Source organism: Schistocerca gregaria, chromosome 2 (genome assembly GCF_023897955.1).
Source record: "Schistocerca gregaria isolate iqSchGreg1 chromosome 2, iqSchGreg1.2, whole genome shotgun sequence".
Taxonomy (NCBI): domain Eukaryota; kingdom Metazoa; phylum Arthropoda; class Insecta; order Orthoptera; family Acrididae; genus Schistocerca; species Schistocerca gregaria.
In genome coordinates, this window is record NC_064921.1 from 736,198,754 (window position 1) to 736,223,465 (window position 24,712).

The 24,712-nt window shown below is 38.6% G+C and overlaps 1 protein-coding gene and 1 pseudogene across 1 annotated transcript in view; both read right to left on the reverse strand.

Moving 5' to 3' along the window:
- The window catches only part of LOC126334885 (juvenile hormone esterase-like), an 84,501-nt gene that overhangs the window by 29,687 nt on the left and 30,102 nt on the right, over positions 1–24,712 (reverse strand). Inside the window, exons 2-5 of the mRNA XM_049997583.1 lie at positions 22,417–22,542; positions 13,530–13,689; positions 13,064–13,249; positions 1,567–1,751 (exon numbers count right to left, since the gene is read on the reverse strand). Coding sequence (XP_049853540.1) covers positions 1,567–1,751; positions 13,064–13,249; positions 13,530–13,689; positions 22,417–22,542 — 657 coding nt within the window. The remainder of the gene's footprint in view (positions 1–1,566; positions 1,752–13,063; positions 13,250–13,529; positions 13,690–22,416; positions 22,543–24,712) is intronic.
- Positions 8,091–8,208, reverse strand: LOC126337100 (5S ribosomal RNA; annotated as a pseudogene).

The following is a 24,712-nucleotide window of genomic DNA, read 5'->3' on the forward strand; positions in this document are numbered from 1 at the left end:
CAGAGGAAGATGTCCAGGAACAGAAAATCTGTGAAGACATAAAGGGATGGCAAGCACTTGCACACCACACCTGGGAGACTGGAGCTGGGAAATGATGATGATGATGATGGTGGTGGTGGTGGTGGATTTTACAAACAGAAGTCTCTCTCTTAAATGAACTGACATACAGACAAAATTCTTGCATGTCTGCCATACTTTCGCTCCATAGTGGCTTCTACATCTACATCTACATCCATACTCTGCAAGCCACCTGACGGTGTGTGGTGGAGGGTACTTTGAGTTCCTCTATTGGTTAAGATAATGTTCTGTTGCAGTGTAATAAAAATTAATAAAGTACTTTATTCTGTGTAGCTCACTCATAAGAGTATCAGGTTAGGTCAATAACGAAAGACTTAAAGGGGCCTCATCAAGCACAAGATTTATCTACAACCTGGCTGGGAATTGAACCTGGGCCCACTGCATGGTAGGCAAACATGTTACCACTGAGCTAAGCAGGCAGACAATATTTTAAAAAGTTTTGAATAGACACAAGGCAGGAAATTGGAAATGTCTAAAAACTTCAATTAAATTATGGTACATTTCATTATTAGCTTCCTGTATATTATCTGAATTGTGGGAATACAAATCCCAGGTACTGCATGGATTAATGTCCAAAACAATGTGAGCCTCCATTCTTGAAATATGAAAACAGCTATTTATCTTTCAAAGCTGTCAGATTACTCATCAGTGTGATGTATACAATAGATGTCAAATATTAAATTAACAGTATAATAAAAAAAAGAAGCTTTTTTTTAACATTTTGATTTTGAAGTCTCATTATTGCAAATGTTACATCTTCCATTGAACAGTCTTCTGTGATCATTTAAGGACTATTTGGTTTTGGAACCTTGCACGAAGAGTCACAGCCTCTTTGTCTATATCAGTGCTAACTTAATCATAGCTTCCATCATTATAATGTGCTGTAAATTTGTGTAACTGAAAATCAATTCTTAACTGTGCAATATTTTGTATTGTGACCAAAATATAACTCATAATGAGATTTTCACTCTGCAACAGAGTGTGCACTGTTATGAAACTTCCTGGCAGATTAAAACAGTGTGCTGGACCGAGACTCGAACACGGGACCTTTGCCTTTTGCGGGCAAGTGCTCTACCGTCTGAGCTACCCAAGCATGACTCATGCTCCATCCTCACAGCTTTACTTCTGCTAGTGGCTAAGCCGTGTCTCCGCAATATCCTTTCTTCCTGGAGTGCTACTTCTGCAAGATTCACAGAAGAGCTTCTGTGAATTTAGGAAGGTAGGAGATGAGGTACTGGCAGAAATAAAGCTGTGAGGATGGGGCGTGAGTTGTCCTTGGGTAGCTCAGATGGTAGAGCAGTAGCCCGTGAAAGGAAAAGTTTCTGAGTTCGAGTCTCAGTCTGGAACACAGTTTTAATCTGCCAGGACGTTTTATGACTCATAATGTTTTAGAATGGTTTCTTAGTCTACAGAAAACTAATTAATTGTTTTTATGACTTTCAACACCACAAAGGTGCACAAAAAATTTGCAGATCACATGATACTTACATAAAATCCAGTAATGGAATCAGCAATTTCCTGAGCATCTTTCTCTTTTAAGCAGTTGTATATTTCCTTTGATGAATTGTAAGGGCAGTTCAATAGCTGTGCTTGCTTCTTTGCTTGTCCAAATGGATCATGAAGTACAACTGACTGGACGCCACCACTCATTGCAATTGCCCGATGAAACAATCCTAGGGAAAATTATAATAGCAAGTAGTCAGTAAAGATACATTACATATTTTGACATAGGTACACAAAAGTTTTCATAGAGTTGTTCAGTAATATGAGAGTTGGGGGTGGCAAATGCAGAAAAAAGGCTGCTGTTTTATTTTAAGTGGTTTTTCATCATATACATTTAAGCTACTGCTGATGATGATTTATTATATTCAAGTATAGAGGTAAGGAAGATGATTCTGTTTTTTATATTACTTATTATACACTAGCAACAGACTTTTTTATTTCAACTGTCATTACTTATCAATATTTTAAATAGCTACATGACAGCCAAAAATATAACTGATTTGAGTGTGTCCAACATTAACAGAATAGGGGAGGAATACTTCAAATTCTAGGTTGAGGTTATCTTTTTCCTGTTGTTGCTATTTGAAATACATTTATTTGTGCCCCGATGCTGAAGTGGCATAAGAATATGTTTCTTTGAGTCTTTTTTAAATGTAATTTATAATATACTATTGTAGGTACAGTTCTCTTACACTCTTGACAACTTAATTTTATATTGTATGTGTGACTCCTCATCCAATTTCTAGTTTCCAAACATTCTTTCTTAGATGATGAACATCATGCTATTATTTTGATTGATTTTCTTTTCCCAGTATCTATACACTTGTTTTGTTAATGGCATCTGGTTCAAGCCAGTGTTAATGTGTGAGTGTTTACTGAGGCAATGTGCATACCTGTGTCATAGGACACATCACTTTTGTATGATGGCATCATAAGCATCAGCAGAATACAGGGGAGGAGCAAGAGAGGACACTTTCCCACATCTACCCCCCCCCCCCCCCCCTCCGAATCTAAAGTACAGAGTTTTTATTCCTTACAAAATTCTCATACACTTATAGAAGTGATTTCCTGTGATTACTGTTAGCCAACTTTAGCACCTATGGAATTTAGTTTCTTGTGATATGACACACCTCAAAACTGACCAACTCATTCATATGAAAGATGCCAGTTTTGGAGTTCTGCTGCCCCCCTTCCGAACAGGAAAAGATTCTTTGGAAACCTGTGGATGGCATATCTTTTAATTGATATTCCATGACTATCAAGTGTTAATACAATGAAGGATATAAGTATGCAGTTCACCAGAAGGCATAATACCAATTCATCCATGCTGTTATGCAGGTGTGGAAGACACAAATGAGGAACTCCTCCAACTACAAATCATAAAAAGTAATTGCAGTGCAATAATTTAAAATGTTTACTGAATAATAGTCATGTCTTAAGTGTATCTGTAACAATGACAGCTGATGTGATGATAACATTTATGAGTCATAGTAACACATCAACAAAGAATAATTCTGGATAAAAACAAAGCCTAATTTGCTGTTGAAATCATTGAACAATGACGTGGATTGCTTTATATAACCATAGAGTTAGTTTAATAAATTATATTAGAAATCAGTCAGTGTCTTCAATTTGTTTTCTCAATTACAATCTGATTCAATAACAAACAAGACATTTGAATTCATTTACCAACCATTAAGCTGATGATCTCCATTAATTAGTAACTACAACACAAGTGATGCTAAGGAATATAGAAGAGGAGTCTTTTTGGTATTTTTGCCATTAATAGACTACATTTGCAAACTGAAAATTCACAAAGAAGCTTGTGCATTAGAATACTGTATCTTCTTCCTGCTTTTAATCACCACGATGATTTGGACCTGAGGTATTGCTGTTCTCTAAGAATGAACTACAACTAAAGATTATGTGAATAATTTATGTGATTAAACATTTCCTCCCTGCCTACTCCACACACACACACACACACACACACACACACACACACACACACACACACACACACACACACACAGTTTAACAATATGGTATTTACTTTTCTGAAAACTGTGTCATTGTTTTCCTTGCAGACTGTTTGATCCAATTTCCTGTGGTGTCGATGGTTCAATAAAATATCGAACAGTCATTCTTATATAATAACAATGTCTACGTTAAAATGTTGAAAGCACCATTAACTCAGACACTTTTTGCAGATAAGAGGGCCATCCAGGAACTAAAGAATGTTTTGCCATACCGATATTTTCTTCAATGATAATGCAGAAACTGGATATACACATTTTGGCTCATACTTTCTATACTTTTCCACATTGTTCCCTTTCACATTAAGGCACTTGTTGTACCTTGGCACTAATTTGTGAATATCCTCTTCATTCCATTTGGCCGCCTGACTGCTCAACAAGGTCACAACAGAATCCTTCAGGTCTTCATCATTTGCAAAGTGTTTACTGGCAATGTGCTCCTTCAGTTTTGGAAAAAGGAAATGGTAATGATGGTAGGGCTGGGCTTTAGGGAGGATGCTCAAAGATGTCCCACCTGAGTTTCTCAAGTACTGAGGCTTGTAGCTGCAAGGCAGTATGCAGACTTACAGTATCATGCAATTGAACAATTCCATGGGAGAACTTGCCCTTTCAGTCATTCTGGGTAGCCCGCTGAAGATGTACAGTGTACATCATTACCGATGGTCGCATTGCAGGGATTGAAATGGACAAGTAGGACCCCCTCACTGTCCCAGTGTACAGAAGTCATGAGTTTTTGAATTGTTGCAGTTTGTTTGAACTTGGATGGTGACTGAGGATGACACCACTCTGTAGACTGTTGCTTCAGTGTGAGAATGTTGTGAGAAAGCCATGTTTCATTTCTTGTAACAATTTGATTAATGACTATCACCATCTCCTTCATAATGCTTCAAGAATGCTGATGTAGCACCCATTGTTGCAGCTGACTAGAAGAAAAGTAAGTGATAGTGTCACATGAGGTATGTGAGTCACTCTTCAACTATCTTATATTTCTAATTCATATTGTAGGCTTAAATTTTAACATAACATAAACACATTCAATAAAGTTCACAATTTGCAGCATTGTCCCCAGAACTGATTGTTGTACTTTGGTTCCGAGTTGAGTGGAAGGACTGAACCAGAGACTTTGAAGGTTCTGTGACATGCTAGGCTGCCACTGCCTGGACTTGCACCACATGATTGAGAGCGGTAGGGTTCCCCTAGATAGATCAGGTGTGCACTACACATCAGAGGCTGCTATACTGGTAGCTGACTGTGTGTGGGGTGCACACAAGGGTTTTTTACATTAGGTGACTCTTCGTCCAGTACTGATAATTACAGCTGTAGGAAACCCAGAAGTTTCACTGCAAGATTAAAAGAAACACTTTCCACAGGTGAGAAAATTAAAATCCTAATAGTAAATTGCTAAAGCATTTGCAACCAAATGCCAGAGTTAGAATCACCCATGAAAGCACTGAAGCTCACATAACAGTAGGTACAGAAAGCTGGCCAAAACCTGAAATTGATAGCAGTGAGAATTTTGAGGAAAGTTTAAGTGTATATCGAAAGCATAGGCAAATGGGAAATGGGACTGGTGTATTTCTCCCAGTAGGCAAGAAACTCAAAACCACTAAGATAGAAATTGAAGCTGCATGTGAGATTGCATGGGCAAGACTTAGCATCAGGGGCGGGTGTCAAATGATACTGGATCCTTCTGTCGCCCACCAGACTCATCTCATGATGTAGCTGAAAACTTCAGAGGAAACCTCAGTTCACTTGTACGTAAGGTCCCCAATCATACTGTAATGATCAGAGGAAACTTCAATCATCCAACAGTTAATTGGGAAACTTGCAGTTTTGTGAGTGGTGGGCATGATAAGAAATCCTGTGAAACTTTACTAAATGCCTTATCTGAAAATTGCCTAAAATGCATAGTTAGGAACCCCACTTATGATGGAAATATAATGGATCTAGTGGCAACAAATCGACGTGACCTCTTTGAGGATGTTCACATCAAAACTGTTATCAGTGACCATGACACAGTTGTGGCAACGATGATTATCGAAGTACAAAGAACAACTACAAGAAGCAGAAAAATATATATGTTCAGTAAACTATACTAAAAACAGTAATGCCATATCTCAATAAGGAACTTGAAACTTTCAGGAGAGGGCAGGAGCATGTAGAGGATCTCCGGCTCAAGTTAAAAAGATTAGTTGACCATCCACTGAATAGGTATGTACCCAGTAGAACAGTTCATAATGGGAGAGAACCTCCATGGTATAGAGTCACTGCAAAAAAACTTCCAAAGAAACAGAGATTACTGCGTAATAAACAAAGCATATGGCTATAGATAAAGAGATGCTGAATGCAACACACTTGGTTATCAAGACAGCAATGTGTGATGCCTTCAGTGACTACCATAGCAAACTATTGTCAGGTGATCTTTCACAGAACACAAAGAAATTCTGGTAGTGTGTAAAGACTGTTAGTGGCACCAAAGTCAGTGTCCAGTCTCTAGCAAATGAGACAGGAACTGAAATTAATGGTAGCAAAGCAAAAGCTGAAATGCTTAACTCTGTTTTCAAATCTTCCTTTACAAATGAAAACCCAGAAGAATTGCTCCAATTCAATCCTTGTACCATTGAAAAAATGAGTGAAATAAGTATTAATGTCAGTGGTGTTGAGAAATGACTGAAGTCATTAAAGTAGAACAATGCACCAGGCCCAATGGAATCCCTATCAGATTCTATACTGAATTTGCAACTGAATTAAAATCCCCCCCCCCCCCTTTTAACTATAATCTATCATAGATCCCTCAAACAAAAAACCATACCCAGTTCTTAGAGAAAGGCAGAGATCATGCCCGTCTACAAGAAAGGTGTTAGACGTGATCCACAAAACTACATTCCAATATCGTTGACATCAATTTGTAGTAGACTCATAGAACATATTCTGAGCTCAAACAGCATGAAGTATGTTGAAGACAATGACCTCCTCAATGCCACCCAGCATGGATTTCAAAACATCGACCACATGAAACTCATCCCGCACTTTTCTCACATGACATACTGCAAGCTTTGGATCAAGCCAGTCAGGTAGAGCAATATTTCTTTACTTCTAAAAAGAATTTGACTCAGTACCACACCTATGCTTTTTGAAATCTCTTGCAGATAGATATAAACTATCCCAAAAAAGTCTACTAACAAAGTTTCACAAACCAGCATTAAATGATAACTCTTGGAACATACTGCAACCCCATATCTATTGCTCACATAGAGATCATGAGGATAAGTTTAGAATAATTACTGCAAGCACACAGGCATTTAAACAATCATTCTTCCCACACTCCATACGTGAATGTAACCTGAAGAAACCCTAATAACTGGTACAATGGTATGTATCCTCTGCCATGCACCTCACAGTGGTTTGCAGTGTAGAGATGTAAATATAGATGTGTAATAAGGCTGGTATAATCATTTCTGAATTCAAGTTTATTTTCATTAGATTCATGTGGCATAATGTGGGCAAAAGAAGGAAATAAAATTGTTTTAACTGAAAAGCAAATTGAAAAGTCACATACACTGTTCAGTGCAGTCAGGGTGTGTACCATAAAGGTATTTGAAATTGCAGTTCATGATAGATGTTTTTATGAAACATTTTGCAGTCCAATTTAATGCTTCATAGAGGCATCAGTTCTCTTGAAGCTATTTCTGTTCCAAACGAAGCCCAAAGCACTACAAAGCCATCCTGTACCAGTCCTGTCATATGTCAGAATATGAGGGGCCCTGTGGAAAAGCGGCACATGCCACTTGCTCAGTGATTTTGTGATTTTGGTACAGCAAGGAAGCCGATGCCATCTAGTGGGAACTTCTAGCACTGTGGCATGTGCCCGTTCCTTTAAAAAGAGCATATTATATTTGCTGGTATTCAGGACTTACACATTCACAGTGGAAAAGAGGCCCATGCCAATAGTATCACTGTGTCTCATGAGTCGATTCATCTTGTTGGCTGACTTGGTTTCGGAAAGCTAATCAGAAAGCGGTTCTCAATTGTTGTTCGTATGTTTCCAAGATGGCAGCAATAGGTGTTGCTATTAATGTGACAAAGGAAATGCTACAGTACATGTAAAAAAGAGAATTCATAAAAAAAAATGAGTGGAAAGATAATGAAAAAAAGAGATTAAGAAACAATGGAAAAGAATATAAATCCCGAAAAAATAAGAGTGCACCCGAGAAAGTGTTTCACAGTGCCAGTGATCCATGCTAAACTCAAAACTAAAACTAAACTCCACCCGAATTGGCCTTGGAAGGCCCAATGGTACTGACCGGCCGCCGAGTCATCCTCAGTCCACAGGTGTCACTGGATGCAGATATGGAGGGGCATGTGGTCAGCACACCACTCTTCCGGCCATTTGTCAGTTTATGAGACTGGAGCCGTGACTTCCAAATCAAGTAGCTCCTCAGTTTGCCTCACAAGGGCTGAGTGCACCCCACTTGCCAACAGCACTCGGCAGACCAGATGGTCACCCATCCAAGTGCTAGCCCAGCCCGACAGTGCTTAACTACGGTGATCTGACGGGAACCGGTGTTACCACTGCAGCAAGGCCATTCGCTTGCTGCAAAACTAGTTTCTGCAAGGAGGCGATATTTATTGACTTTTATTTGTCGGGAGATTATAATATGCAAAATGCTTATTTATTTGGATTAGTGCGGCCAATAAGTGCAAAAAAGTGTATCCAAAGAAGAGGGAGGTTCCAGCAGTAAGCCAGAGGAAGGTTTCTTTCAGGTATTTTATTCATGACACTCCAGTTACTGAAGTTGAAGTGTGTAGGACTGCATTTTTAGCTGTTCATGCCATTTCTGTTAAACGTTTGAGGATTGTCCGCAGCAATGAAGAATGTGACACTGAGAGTCATGAATCTACAATGCACGTATATGTACATACACCTAGGCAGGACAGAGGAGGCAAGCATTCCAGCAGACCTCATGCCATTGATAACAAGAGAAAAAACTGGTTAGAAATCACATCGAAATGTTTCAAAGGAACATATCACATTATAGTAGAACGCAGAATCCAAACAAGTCCAACATGACCTTTGTTCACTCAATTGCTGGAATGTATTGTTTGCACTGTAAATATATTAAAAATACAGATGAGTTGCTAGTGAAACAACAAGTGTATGAAACCATTTTCAACACAGAATATAATATTGGTTTTAAATTGCTGTTGAGTGATACATGCCGAATATGTGATTTTGTTAAGGCACGTAATAACACCAAATCCACAGACATCAAACTGCACCTTGATAAAGCTGAAGCTGCATATAGTGCTCTGAAAAGTCAAAACAGTATGGTAGTGATGCACTCATTTTGTGCATGGACTTACAACTACATTGCCAACGCCATATCTTATGATGGAAACAGTCTTCAAAAGAGAAAACTTTGGACATATAATTTCTGTATTCACCACTGTAGTGATGTGAAGGTGTGTCTGGTCTGAGAATGTTGCATCTAGTGGGGCCGATGAAAAACAGTATTTTAATAGCTTTAGACATGGTGAAGGAAGAATGTCATCAAAGTTCACAGAATCAAACTGAGAAACCTGTGCGAGTTAGTTTACAGAAGTGTCGTGAACGATTTATGAAGCCTGCAGACTCTCAGTTAGTTCCTAAATATCCTAATGGATGTCAGATTAAGGCAGCAAAGCTCAAGGACATTCAAAGCTTACTGCAATTTGTGCCTCCTATATGTTCAAGTTTTTATCAGTCATTGTTACTTGGTGGTAGTGACAATACAATGGAACAGGAAAACATTGATGAAGAACTTTCAGCATTGCAGCGCGTCAGCAATCGTAATTATTTAAATAAATTATGAATAATCTAACTATTAAATATTAAGCCACTTTATTACAATTTAATGTACAGAAAATAAAATACTTGACATGTAGGCACATTACACAGCATGTCATCAATAGTCAAACTCTTTGGCATACTGCAAGTGTTTAAAAATTTCAGATGAAATCCCAGCAAGGGGGCTTCCCATGGCCAATCCAAACGGTTGCGAATACATTCTATCATTAAAGGTAAAATAATTATATTTCAGGACAATCTGTAGTAACATCATTAGCTCATCAATTTCATAATGCGATAGTCTTTTATAATAACGTAAATTACCCTCTAATGGATTGGCCATGGGAAGCCCCCTTGCTGGGATTTTATCTGAAATTTTCTTGAACTCCTTAGAGTTAGATTTCTTTGCCAGTGGTAGAGAGATTTTGAGTAAAATAAAAATTTTTATACAAGGTACGTTGACGACATTTTATTTGTCATTAACGGTACTCAGAATGATGTAGACCGTATTTTTTCTATCTTTAGTGAGTTTCATGATAACATCAGGTTTACATTTGAGAGGGAATCCTTGACGAGGTCCTTGGACTATTTGGATCTCACGTTGACGGTGGTGGATAGCCATATTGAGTTTAATATATACCGGAAAGACACATACTCTGATAACATCATTTCTGCAGATTCGGCTCATCCGCATGCCCATAAGATGGCCTTCTTCCATTCGAATATACATCGAGCTACAGTGATCCCTCTGTCACCGGAGGAGTTAGAGACCGAATTGGTCACACTGGAAGCTATTGCTAGAAATAATGGTTATAGTTCACAATTGGTAAGACGTTTGTACAACAAGAAAATAAATAAACATAGTGGTACGGCTTCCACATTAGGGGATTTAGTAAATGACAAACCGATGGCAATAGTATCTATCCCTTTTGTAGGTAATGTAAGGTACAAATTAGGGCGTTTGCTTAGAGCCTATAACTTTAGGGTAGCCTTTTCTACCAACAACAATCTGCACAAGAATTTAATCCACTCGTTGCAGATCACAAGTGACAAACTTTCTCAGTCTGGTGTGTATAAAGTTACTTGCGGTGACTGCCGAAATTTTATATCGGTCAAACAGGCTGAGCTCTCATGACTAGATATAAAGAGCACATCCCCACCAGAAGCGGTGATGGCACGAGGGGTTCCACTTACACAGAACACCTTATACAAATGGCTCATGCGCCAAGTCCTCTGTCTAATATAGAGTTGCTTCATGCTGAAGTTAAGGGCTTAAAATTGGATATCTTAGAGGAAATGCAGATTTTTAAACACCTGTAGTATGCCAAAGATGATGTCCTCAACGATCAGCTACAATTAAAAAACAGGAATTTCTTTGAAGGTTTCAGTCCCGTACTTAATTCTTTTCATTAAACCACATGACGTGGAAGTTGGCTGATGCATGCACAGGTTGTTGATTGTTAACGGATGATAACGATGCCCCTCCCCCTCTCTTTTTTGGCACCTTTCCCTTTCTGTGAGTTGAAGGTTTGGTTATTGACTTGGTACGGATGTACCGTGTAATGTTAATAAGTTTTATGGGGACCTGCCGTTGTGGGTGTTCATTTTAGAAATTGACTATGCCCATTTAGGCAACCTGTTTTTTATTTTGTTCTGAAGAAGGCATCGTTATCCACGTTGAAACCTGGGTAAACACCGGGAATTTTCACAATCGAGGCGGATTATTCATAATTTATTTAAATAATTACGATTGCTGACGCGCTGCAATGCTGAAAGTTCTTAAATTCTTACCAGCCGAGGTGTCTGATGCAGCTAGGGGATATTTAGATGTTACATTTAAAAGCGCGAAAGCAAGTATGGCCATAAATTTTATCAAACAGTGTAGAGAGCTCAACGTTGCCCCAAAATTCATTGCTGGATTTTTAGGTAAATCATGCCATAAATTGCCAACCCTCAAAAAGAAACTTACTAACCAGGTTTTTAATGCTAGAATTTCTGACCTTTATGCCAAGAAAGATTATCTGAATGAAAGGGCTTATATGATATATTTAGAAATTTCAAAGTTTTGTGCCAAGCACTTTAATTTCCAAATAGACAGTTTTTGGTTAATGGCGAACGAATGGCTGTCACTACGCAAAGAAGAGATTGCCAACAGACATGATAAGAAGCTAGCGAGCTTAATTAGGAAGCATAATAAGAATAAATCGACTGATACTACTGCTATAACCGAACCTAAATTTTTCGAACGGGTCTTTAATAAAACAGACATCACATTCTCTCCTCATGAGAAGGCTCTTCTCGCGAAAGGATTGAAATTCAATATTGAATCAGAAGCATTAAAACCGAAGGCTATCAAAAATGTTATAGTGGAATTGAAACTCAGTTTAGAATATGCTAAAACGCCTAAAAATAAACAAACTCGTTTGGCTTACGAGGCTTGTAAAATTATGAGTAAAATTTCAAATAACAGTCAAAAAGGTAACACTGGTAAGGTTTTAAAAACCATAAACCAAAAACTAATACAGAACGATGCTCTTATTACTAAATCTGATAAGGGGAACTCCATAGTTGTATCTACAAAGAAAGAATATATAGAAAAAACGGAAGCCTTTTTCAATGAGAACGAGATAATTATACTCGACAAAGACCCTACCGCTACGCTTCAAAAAGAAATTAGAATCGGACTTCATAATACTAAAACTTTAATAGGAGAATTCCGAAAAAAGGGACTCATCAACATGAACCCTAAACCCCTGTAGTATGCCAAAGACGATGTCCTCAACGATCAGCTACAATTAAAAAACAGGAATTTCTTTGAAGGTTTCGGTCCCGTACTTAATTCTTTTCATTAAACCACATGACGTGGAAGTTGGCTGATGCATGCACAGGTTATTGATTGTTAACGGATGATAACGATGCCCCTCCCCCTCTCTTTTTTGGCACCTTTCCCTTTCTGTGAGTTGAAGGTTTGGTTATTGACTTGGTACGGATGTACCGTGTAATGTTAATAAGTTTTATGGGGACCTGCCGTTGTGGGTGTTCATTTTAGAAATTGACTATGCCCATTTAGGCAACCTGTTTTTTATTTTGTTCTGAAGAAGGCATGGTTATCCACGTTGAAACCTGGGTAAACACCAGGAATTTTCGCAATCGAGGCGGATTATTCATAATTTATTCATTGATGAAGAGTTTGACTATTGATGACATGCTGTGTAATGAGCCTACATGTCAAGTATTTTATTTTCTGTACATTAAATTGTAATAAAGTGGCTTAATATTTAATAGTATTTGCAAAACACCATCTAGTTACTGTAACAACTGTTGGTATCACAGCAGGAGTTCACATTACTATACAAAATCATATTTCCGTAATTCCCATTTCCTAACACAACATACTCTGATGGCATGTGCCCCTTTTCCACTGGGCCCCTCATATACTAGTTTTGGCATATGGTTGCCTTGCATTCACCATTTTTATCGCTACTGCTGTTATCATTCATTTTTTTCCAAATACAAATGAAGATCATCATCAGATTCTACATCTATTGGAATAGCATTTCTACTCATACTTCACTGCATAAGCGTTTTAACTCTAGAATATCTTAAACCTTTAACGTACCTTTTGACATGGTAGACAGCATGTGCAGCAGAACACTGTATGACCCAGCACTGTAACCACAAATTGTAACATTTTCTGGGTCTCCACCAAAAGCAGCAATGTTTTTCTGCACCCACCGTAGGACTTCTACCTGGTCCTTGAGGCCATAATTTCCAGGCATAATAGAATCTCCTGTACTTAAGAACCCTGCAAGAATGTTACAAAAAATCCCAAAAATAATTTATTACACACCTCAACATAGGAGAAAGAGTTTATGTAAAGCTCTAAACTATAAAATATGCCTATATTTCCACTAATTTCAGCAAAACTATCTTGACAAGTAACAGTTGAAATTATCACATCTGCCTGGCCACACATAGTATCTCCACAAAGCATTCACTGAATGTAATATAAAAATATCACATAACACCAATTTCACTCCAATTCCTTCTTTTATGTTTCTGTAAAGGAACTGGATAAAACATACCCAGAGCCCCCAGTCTATAATTTGCTGTCAGCAGTACAATGTCCTCATCCATGAGATACTCTGGACCAAACAAATCACTGGTGGCTCTCATGCTGTAGAATGCACCAGGGTGAAAAAAGATGAGGACTGGTTTCTTTGGACTGTCTCTTTTGTCTGGCAGCTGAAATGAACACATACAATCTTTGTATTATATTGTTATTCATCCTTGTTGTCTACAAAATCAGTTTATGCATAAGACACTGGGCAAGTCAATTTATATCCATACGGATGAAAATGATTCCAATGCATTCATATTTAAAATTATAGATAATATGCTTCATACATCTATAATATACATGGATAGATAAAAAAAATCTACTCACCAAGTGACAGCAGGGGAAAACACACACACACACAAGGATTGACTTTCACAAGCTTTTGGAACCAGTGGTTCCTTCTTCTGGTGGAAGAGCTGAAGGAGAAGGAAGAGTGGTGAAGGAAAAGGACTGGAGAGGTTTAGGGAAAGGCATACAGTGTATCACCCAGAATCCCGGGTCAGGGGAGATTTGCCGGCTGGGATGAGAAGGAAAGACTGATTCATATATTTAAATATTCTTCAGTGGAGTAAATCAGTGGTGCTGCAAATATGACTTTCAAGATTTTTTAACGGTTTTGATGTCAGTGTTTGTTTCTATGTTTTTGGGAAGTTTGTTATAAAGTTTAACTCTCATCAGGAAACTACTGTTCTGGCAGAGAGATGTGTTGATTTAGGCCATATGATGGTTTGGTAAAGTGGTCATGAATATAACAGTATTTTTTAAATTGTTTTTTTCAGTCTACTGTCCTTACCTATTACACTTATTTTAAAGAATATAAGAGTTTCCATAATGCTGATATGTGATAATGGAGGAATGATAGATACCTTAAACAATGATTTACATGTGTCTCTAGGTTTGTATCCAAACATGATTCTAATAGTCTTTTTTTAGTTTGAATGTGCTCGTAAGTGGTTTAGAGTTTCCCCAAAATAGGACTCCATATTTAAGGTCAGAATGAAAGTAGGCAGCATATGCACTTCTATTGTTTTCTTACTACAACAGGATTTTAGTGAACAAAGAAGCAAGTAAGTCTAGGTCAATTTTGCATTAATATATTCTATACATTTATTCCATTTTACATTGCTTTGCAGTCCTAAGTCTAAGAATTTGTACTGTTACCAACTGATTCACTGTTGATTGAGAGAAGTGGGGTGTCCACATCCTTGTCTAGAGCATTGTGAACTTTTAGTGTGACCCTTTTTTGGTACTATTTATTAAAAAGACTTGCTGAAAATTCTGTAACAAGTTGCCTAGTTTTGTGACAGTGTTTACTGACTGCTGTAATTTTCTTACTTTTCCCTTTAAACAGAATTGTGGTATAATGTGCAAATATGATTGTTTTATGAGCACCACATTTAAGCTTAGATCATTGATATAAAAAAGGAACAGAAGTGGTTCCATTACTGATCCTTGAGGCATACCATATTTAATTGAGCTGTACTCTGATAAGTGCCCAGAAATACTTTTAAGGTACACATTAGTGTGCTTGACGTTCACTAATTCTGTAGGATTGCCCAGGAAGAAACTGATCCAACTGTTGGACAGATCGTCAACACTATATTTCTCAAGCTTTGAGGACAGACTCTTATGATCCACCAAGTCCAAAGCTTTTGATAGGTCAGTAAATAATCCTATTGGTTTCTGCAGCGTGTCCATCAGGCTTAATGTACAATTAATACTCTCATAAAATGCAGTTATCTTTGACCTCTTTACTTCTGGATCCATGTTGTTCATTACCTAGAATTTCTTTCATTTTTTGTTTGTGTGTTGTTGTTTTTTTTTCCTTTTTGTTTTTCACTTACAGATTCCGTAGGTTTGTCATACACAACATTTTCTAATATTTTTGAACTGTAAGAAGCAACTGTGATGGGTCTGTACCTATTTACATTTTACCTTTTTTCTGCAATAGAATTGCTTTATATGTTTTTAATACATCAGGGGAAGTGGCTGCCTGGAACGAGCACTCACTTAAGTGTGTAAATAGTTTAGTTAGGGTTAGAGCACTCTTCACTTTATTTCTTTCAGCTTGTGTGATTGTGCTAATGTGCATTGAACAATTATATGTGCTTATTTTATATTTATTGGATTGTGTATTCTTAGTTACTATTTATTCTTATTATTTTTTCTTATTTATAATATTATCTGCAATGCCTATGGAAAAGTTGTTAAAAGTATTGACATTTTGGAAGGGAATGCTCTCTCTCTCTCTCTCTCTCTCTCTCTCTCTCTCTCTCTCTCTCTCTCTCTGTCTCTCTCTGCCTCTGTCTCTGTTTCTCTCTTCCTTTCTTTAATTTTATTTTTTATAACACTCCACATGCCCTTCACTTTATTTGTTGAATTATGTATGTATTCATTACTATGCACTATTTTTGCTACTTTCATTATTTCTGTTCATACTTTGAAATATTTTTTAGTATATAGGTAATTTAGGTGAGGAATTATTCAAGTTACATGTTTTATGAAATAGTCTCTTCTTGTAACATGAAATTCTTATTCTTCCTGTGATCAAACTGATTGTTTTAGAATAACCCCTTATGGGCAATTCTATGTGGAAATACAATTGGTTGGCTGGTTGTTTTGGGGGAGCATCAGTCTCATCGGATTAGGGAAGAACAGGGATGGAAATCAGCTATGCACTTTCAAAGGAACCATCCCAGAATTTGCTGGAGCAATTTAGGGAAATCACAGAAAACCTAAATCAGGATGGCCGGACATGGGATTGAACCGTTGTCCTCCCAAACACGAGTCCAGTGTGCTAGCCACTGCACCACCTCACTTGGTTGAAATACAGTTCACTTTTCTCACATGACATACCAAAAGCTTTGGATCAAGGCAGTCAGGTAGATGAAGTATTTTTTGATTTCTGAAAAGCATTTGACTCCATACCACACCTACACTTACAGCCAAAAGTATGATCATATGTGGAATCAAATGAAATTTGTGATTGAATTGAGGATGTTCTGGTAGGGAGGATGCAACATGTTACCTTGGATGGAGAGTCTTGTTAAATGTAGAATAACTTCAGGTGTGCCCAAGGGATGTATGTTGGGACCCTTTCTGTTCATGTTGTATATTAATGACCTTGCATATAATATTAATGGTAACCTCAGACGTCTCGCAGATGATGCAGTTATCTATAATGAAGTACTATCTGAAAGAAGCTGCATCAATATTCAGTCAGATCTCAATAATGTTTCAAAGTGGTTCAAAGATTGGCAGCTTGCCTTAAATGTTCAGAAGTGTAAAATTGTGCACTTCGCAGAATAGAAAAAAAAAAAAAAAAAAAAAAAAAAAAAAAAAAAAACAATAGTGTCCTATTACTATAATATCACTGATTCACCATTGGAATCAGCCAACTCATACAAATATCTGGGTGTGACACTTTGTAGGGATATGAAATGGAATGATCACATACACCCAGTCGTGGGTAAAGCACGTGGTAGGCTTCAGTGTATTGGTAGAATACTGGGAAAGTGCAATTAGTCTATAAAGGAGATTGCTTACAAATCACTCATTCAATCAGTTCTAGAATACTGAACAGTGAATGGGACCCATACCATATAGGACTAACAGGGGATATTGAACACATACAAAGAAGGGCACCACGAGTAGTCACATTTTTCTTCGATCCATTGGAAAGTGTCATACAGATGATGAATTGATCTCAAAGACTCTTGAAGATAGACATAAACTATTCTGAGAAAATCTGTTAACAATGTTTCAAAAACCAGATTTTTAATGATGACTCTAGGAATATACTACAAGTACCTAAGTATCACTCACATAGAGATCATGAGAATAACATTAGAATAATTACTGCAGGCACAGAGGTATTCAAGCAGTCATTCTTCCCTAGTTTCCATACATAAATGGAATAGGAAGGAACCCTAACAACTGGTACAATGGGATGTACCGTCTGTCATGCATTTCACAGAGGTTTGCAGAGAACAGACATAAATGTAAAAGCTGTAGAAAGCAATGGGTTACTCTATCAGTGAATGTGTTAAACTTTTCATTTAGATAATTAATTTTATAAATCTGTGACCATTTTTCTATGTTTAATAAGCTGCTGAAGTAGTTTATGTTATCCTGACTTTGGCATCTACACGTGATTTTTAAAGGCATGTTGTTCTTAGTAATGCAACTTACTTTCAGATTTTGTATTTGAGCTAAATGGTCACTAAGGCCTGCACTGAAAATTGTTATTTAAATGATCAGGGCTGGTTTAAAGCCCAAGTGACACAAGCTGCCACTTGAGTCACCAAGCTGAGAGAGGCACCAGAGACTCTATAACTGTAAGATTTCTGTACAGGATGTACCACAGTCAGTAGTGGCTTGTTGGGGTGCCAAGCCAATAGGGGCCCCACTGACACACTAGTACAAGATTATACTTTGATGGACTATAGTACACAAACACATACACGGTCTTTTTACAGGTCTTTATGCACACATGTACATGCACCTATACCCCTCTATGGTGCCAGTTAGACTGACAGCTTCAGTGCTCATTTGCGACAGGTTGGCTGGTTGTGGTTTATTAGTGTCAGGTGGTAAGAGTAGAGACTGGGTGTGAGTAGGATGCAGCTCAGAGGGGTGCCAGTTTGCCAGCTAGAAATGTGTGGGAAGGCTACATGGGGACATTAAATGGGAAGCAGTGACATGATGAGGGAAGGGGAAACTGTTGAGTGGAGGGTTCAGGGATGTGGGTTACCTGAGATTGAGGCCAGGATGATTGCAGGGGTGCAGGATGTGTAGTAAGTATAACTACCATCTGTGTAGGTCAGAGAAACTGGTGGAGTAGGGAAGAATCCAGATGGCTCAAGTTGTGAAGCAGCTACTGAGCTCTAGCATGTTGTGCTCAGCTGCCTGTTGTGCCACCAGGTGATCAATTTTGTTCATGACAATGGTTTGGCTGTGACCAATCACCCTGGTGGACAGCTGGTCAGTAGTTATACCAACATAAAAGACTGTGCAGTGTTTGCAGCAGAGCTCATGGATGACATGGCTGCTTTCACAGGTGGGCTGGCCTGTAATGGGACAGAATAAGCCTGTGATGGGACTGGAGTAGGAGATACTGGATAGGTGGATGGGGCTGGCCTTGCACTTTGGTCTGCCAAACAAATATGACACTTTTGCTTTTTGGAGAGTGGTCTCCTTTAATCTTAAAGTATTTATATTCTACAAGAACTTCCCTACAACATTCATATTTTTTTCTGTAGTTATGATCTCTTGTTGGGTAATATTAAGAATTATTTAAAAATATAACTATTATTTTGATCTTATAGTTAGGGTACCTTGTCTTAGACTTTGAGCTAGATTAACCTTGAAGGAAGGTGGACAAGTATGTCAAAGATCATTTGTAGATTCAGAGTTAATGTATTAGAATAACTGGATCCTTGCTAGTTATTGTTGATGCCACCTATCCCTATTTTTGTTCCTTCACAACCTCAACACCTTCTCTCCATCTGTTTCACCTGGTCCTTCTCAAGCCAGCATGCCACCTTCCTAGATGTTGATAGATGTTGAGCTCCTCCTCTCTGATGGCTACATCTGCACCTCTGTCCACATTAAACCCATCAACCACCAACAGTACCTGCATTTTGACAGCTGTCATCCCTTTCACTCCAAAAAATCCCTCCCATACAGCCTGGCCACCCGCAGACGGCATATCTGGAGTGACGAGAACTATCTTGCTCAGTATGCTGGGGTCTCCCAAAACATTCACAAATATGGGCTATTCTCCAGACCTAGTCCGCAAACAGATCTCCCGTGCCATTTCCTCTCACCACCCCTAAGATCAGCACAAAGAAGTGTCCCCTTCTTCATTCAGTACTACCCCTGACTGGAACAACTGGCCACATCATTCGCCAGGGCTTTGATTACCTATCATCATGCCCTGAAATAAGGGACATCTTACATGAGATCCACCCCACACCTGCTAAAGTGGTTTTCCATCACCCACCAACCTCCACAACATCCTAGGACCTTATCCCGGTGGAAGACCGAGGTGCAAGACCTGCACATCTACCCACCTAGCATTTCCTACTCCAGTCCTGTTACAGGTTTATCTCACCCAATCAGGGGCTGGGCCACCTATAAGAGCAGCCATGTCATTTGACAGCTCTGCTGCAATCATTGACAGCTTTTTATATTGGTACAACTACCAACCTGCTTTCCACCAGGATGAACAACCACCGCCAAACTGTGACCAAGAGCAAAGTAGACCACCCTGTGTCACAACATGCAGCTGAACATAACATGCTTCATTCCAATGGCTGCTTCACTACCCGAGTCATCTGGATCCTCCCCTCCACCACCAGCTTTTCTCAACTGCGCAAGCCGGAATTAGCCTTACAACGCATTCTCTGTTCCCATAATTCACCTGGCCTCAACCTATGGTAACATACTGCCCCCACACCCTTCACCCAACAGTTTCCACCTCCTCTGTCCTACCTTCTCCTCCCCATTCTCATCTCCCATGCTCTTTGTTTGCCACCCTCTTCCAATGCCTACAGGAAAATTAGAGAGACCTTTGGAGAAAAGAGAGCCACTCGTATGAATATCAAGAGCTCAGATGGAAACCCAGTTCTAAGCAAAGAAGGGAAAGCAGAAAGGTGGAAGGAGTATATAGAGGGCCTATACAAAGGCAATGTACTTGAGGACAATATTATGGAAATGGAAGAGGATGTAGATGAAGATGAAATGGGAGATACGATACTGCATGAAGAGTTTGACAGAGCACTGAAAGACCTGAGTCGAAACAAGGCCCCGGGAGTAGACAACATTCCTTTGGAACTACTGACGGCATTCAGAGAGCCAGTCCTGACAAAACTCTACCATCTGGTGAGCAAGATGTATGAGACAGGCGAAATACTCTCAGACTTCAAGAAGAATATAATAATTCCAATCCCAAAGAAAGCAGGTGTTGATAGGTGTCAAAATTACCGAACTATCAGTTTAATAAGTCACAGCTGCAAAATACTAACGTGAATTCTTTACAGATGAATGGAAAAACTGGTAGAAGCTGACCTTGGGGAATATCAGTTTGGATTCCGCAGAAATGTTGGAACACGTGAGGCAATACTGAACCTCCGACTTATCTTAGAAAATAGATTAAGGAAAGGCAAACCTACATTTCTAGCATTTGTAGACTTAGAGAAAGCTTTTGACAATGTTGACTGGAATACTGTCTTTCAAATTCTAAAGGTGGCAGGAGTAAAATACAGGGAGTGAAAGGCTATTTACAATTTGTACAGAAACCAGATGGCAGTTATAAGAGTCGAAGGGCATGACAGGGAAGCAGCGGTTGGGAAGGGAGTGAGACAGGGTTGTAGCCTCTCCCCGATGTTATTCAATCTGTATATTGAGCAAGCAGTAAAGGAAACAAAAGAAAAATTCGGAGTAGGTATTAAAGTCCATGGAGAAGAAATAATAATGTTGAGGTTCGCCGATGACGTTGTAATAATGTCAGAGACAGCAAAGGACTTGCAAGAGCAGTTGAACGGAATGGACAGTGTCTTGAAAGGAGGGTATAAGATGAACATCAACAAAAGCAAAACGAGGATAATGGAATGTAGTCGAATTAAGTCGGGTTATGCTGAGGGAATTAGATTAGGAAATGAGGCACTTAAAGTAGTAAAGGACTTTTGCTATTTGGGGAGCAAAATAACTGATGATGGTTGAAGTAGAGAGGATATCAAATGTAGACTGGCAATGGCAAGGAAAGCGTTTCTGAAAAAGAGAAATTTGTTAACATCGAGTATAGATTTAAGTGTCAGGATGTCGTTTCTGAAAGTATTTGTATGGAGCGTAGCCATGTATGGAGGTGAAACATGGACGATAAATAGTTTAGACAAGAAGAGAATAGAAGCTTTCGAAATGTGGTGCTACAGAAGAATGCTGAAGATTAGATGGGTAGATCACATAACTAATGAGGAAGTGTTGAATAGGATTGGGGAGAAGAGAAGTTTGTGGCACAACTTGACTAGAAGAAGGGACCGGTTGGTAGGACATGTTCTGAGGCATCAAGGGATAACAAATTTAGCATTGGAGGGCAGCGTGGGGGGTAAAAATCATAGACGAAGATCAAGAGATGAATACGCTAAGCAGATTCAGAAGGATGTAGGATGCAGTAAGTACTGGGAATGAAGAAGCTTGCACAGGATAGAGTAGCATGGAGAGCTGCATCAAACCAGTCTCAGGACTGAAGACAACAACAACAACAACAACAACAACAACAACAACTCTGCCCAACCTCCGCCTGTTGGCTTTATAGTCCCTGCACACACTACCATACAGCATTCAACGTCTCAACTCCCATCCATACACTACTATCCACTACTATCCTTTCCTCTTCCTCTCCCCCTTCCCCTTCCCCACCTCCTCCAGACTGCTGCTTGCAAAACCATGTGATAGTTGCTTTCCGACCTGAGCTGCTGGAGCTGGCGGTCATGTGTGCACGAGGTGTGCTTGCTTGTGCGTATGAATGATGTGTGTTTCCCTTTTGCTGATGAAGGCTTTGGCCAAAAGCTGTATGTGAGTTTCTTTTAATTGTACCTGTCTGCAACTTAACATGTGTTCTTTACAGTAAGTAGCAATCTATCTTTTTCCTACATGGTTGATATTCCTATCTAAATATGTCATTACAGAGTTAAAAGCTGCTGCTGCTGCTGCTACAAAAATAGATAGTTTTGCTCTTCTGAATCTAGATTTAAGGAATCAGATCATTAATAGTACCAAACATCATGATATGTGAATCAGAAAAATGGTAAAGTTATGCTTGTATCTATTAGTAGCTAAAAGTCACATACCTGTGATGTATACACATTCAGGAACAAGCAGTCTTCACTCCCATTGGGCTTCTCTGCTTGAGGACACCAGGGTCCGTCCACTGTGGCATTTAGGATTCCGTTCCATGCGTCCACTGGAGAGGGAGGCTGCAAAAGCCATCATATTGCAAGCGGATGGGTCAAAAGTTGTTTTTAAACCAAAAGGACAGTTGGAATACTATGCAACAATGTTCATGTAAAGGAAGTATACATCTCATTATATGTGCTACTACCTACTGTCTCACGAAGGAGGACACCATTAAAAAGAGATTACTGTGAAACATCAATCACAGATCATAGTTGTTTATATATATTCATTTAAAGAACATGGATAATAGCCCTTCTCTTGTGCCTAAATACACACTGTGATGTAAAGATGCCAAAGGTTAGTTTTATTATTATTTTTTGTTTACATTACACCAAAGTTAATTTCTGGTAGTTGATGGAATTGATATGCGAAATACTGGACAGTTTGTGTTTCACCATTCCTGGAATTGTATTAAAGAACTGGCTGATTTAAAGGTTAAGTCCATAAGAGACAAGGATTTGTTTTACATGGAGTGGTATGGAAGGAAAAAGAACTCTTTTCAACAAAAGTTACAAAGTCTGTAAGATACAATAAGAAATAGTATGGTAAAGCAGCCATGATTGTTTTTCACAAGCTGCAACATGGTCATGAACTGAACAATGGCCTGAAAATAGAATAAATCTTGTCAGCAGCGCTCTGAGTGCTGCTGTGACTCTTGTGTATACTATTATTTATATATGTTTGACAATGCTGGCACTGATTTTAAGTTTAGCATTTGATGGTGCCACTATGGCTCCAGTGTATTAGGATGTGTTTTTATAAAACAGATCTGAAGATGGTCATTGCTGACCAAAATTAGTAGTCTGAGGACTAAAAAGTTGTGACCATAGAGGTGAAGTAAAGGAAATTTATATGATTGTATTTGACATACACCCTGATGTGACAAGTGAGAGGGGTACTAAATCAACAAAACAACTGCTGGTTAACACGACAAAATGAGTGTTTCTTTTAAACAAAGGAACCAAATAGCCTCTTATCTCTTTGTTGAGTCAGGCACTTCAAGATCAACACTTCATAAGCACACTGCTGAGGATGCAGATACTTTAATTGTGGCTAGCATTATTGATGCTGACTATTTCTACATACATTTAGTGATTTTAACTCAACTTTGTTATTTTTTGTAGAAAAATCAAATGGTTCAAATGGTTCTGAGTACTATGGGACTTAACATCTGAGGTCATCAGTCCCCTAGAACTTAGAACTACTTAAACCTAACTAACCTAAGGACATCACACACATCCATGCCCGTGGCAGGATTTGAACCTGCAACCATAGCAGTTGCGCTATTCCAGACTGAAGCGCCTAGAACCACTCGGCTACCGCAGCCGGCTTTTTTGTAGAAAGAAAACTGAAATTACTTGTGTTGTTAAGAGACAAAGAAGCACTTGTGAGAACCAACAGATGCTACTGCTGATGAGGGTAATGACATGGGACAAAGGTTCATAGCTGTATTTTATTCTCATTATGAAATGAAAACACAGCTTAACAGAATGTGTTTGAAAGTGCAAGACTAAAAAGAAAAGAAAGAAAGAAAAAGCCAGGACTCATTGCAACTGTACTGGAAGACCTCAAAATTCAGTCTACCACCATTTACCACTTACAAACTTATAAAGAAGTAACACTCTAGAAGATCTTGAAAACCATATCTCGCACGCCTTGCAAAAGTTGCCTTGGAGTTTGTCTGTTCAAGAAAAATTCAATTAAATGCCCTACTATTTGCAAACCAATGCCCAAACTGATGAAATCAATCTTATAACAGATGACTGCAACATAAGTCGTGACGCCACCACACAAGAAAAAGAAGAAGAAGGGAAAGAACAGATCTTGATTATGGATTAAGTATGAAGAAATCTAAGAAATATAGTATAAATAATAGATCCTTTCTCCTCCAAACGCGTGTAAAATGAGAAAAGCTATTGTAATTTCTCATTAACTCTGTTAATTTAATTAAAAAAAAGAAATATTGAATAAACTGAATCATTCGTTGGCTGGGAGGTCACATGTGGTTCTTGTCATGCAACTACCTCCTCATGATGAGCCCCTGGGTAGTTCTGATGTGAACTATGGGAAAGCTGCATAATGTTCATAAAACCTACATTATATTGTGCCCATATGATTCCTGTTTTATAAAAATAGATTGGCGTAGAATAAACAATTGCCATAAACCTCATGTATTCCACAGTTAGGATA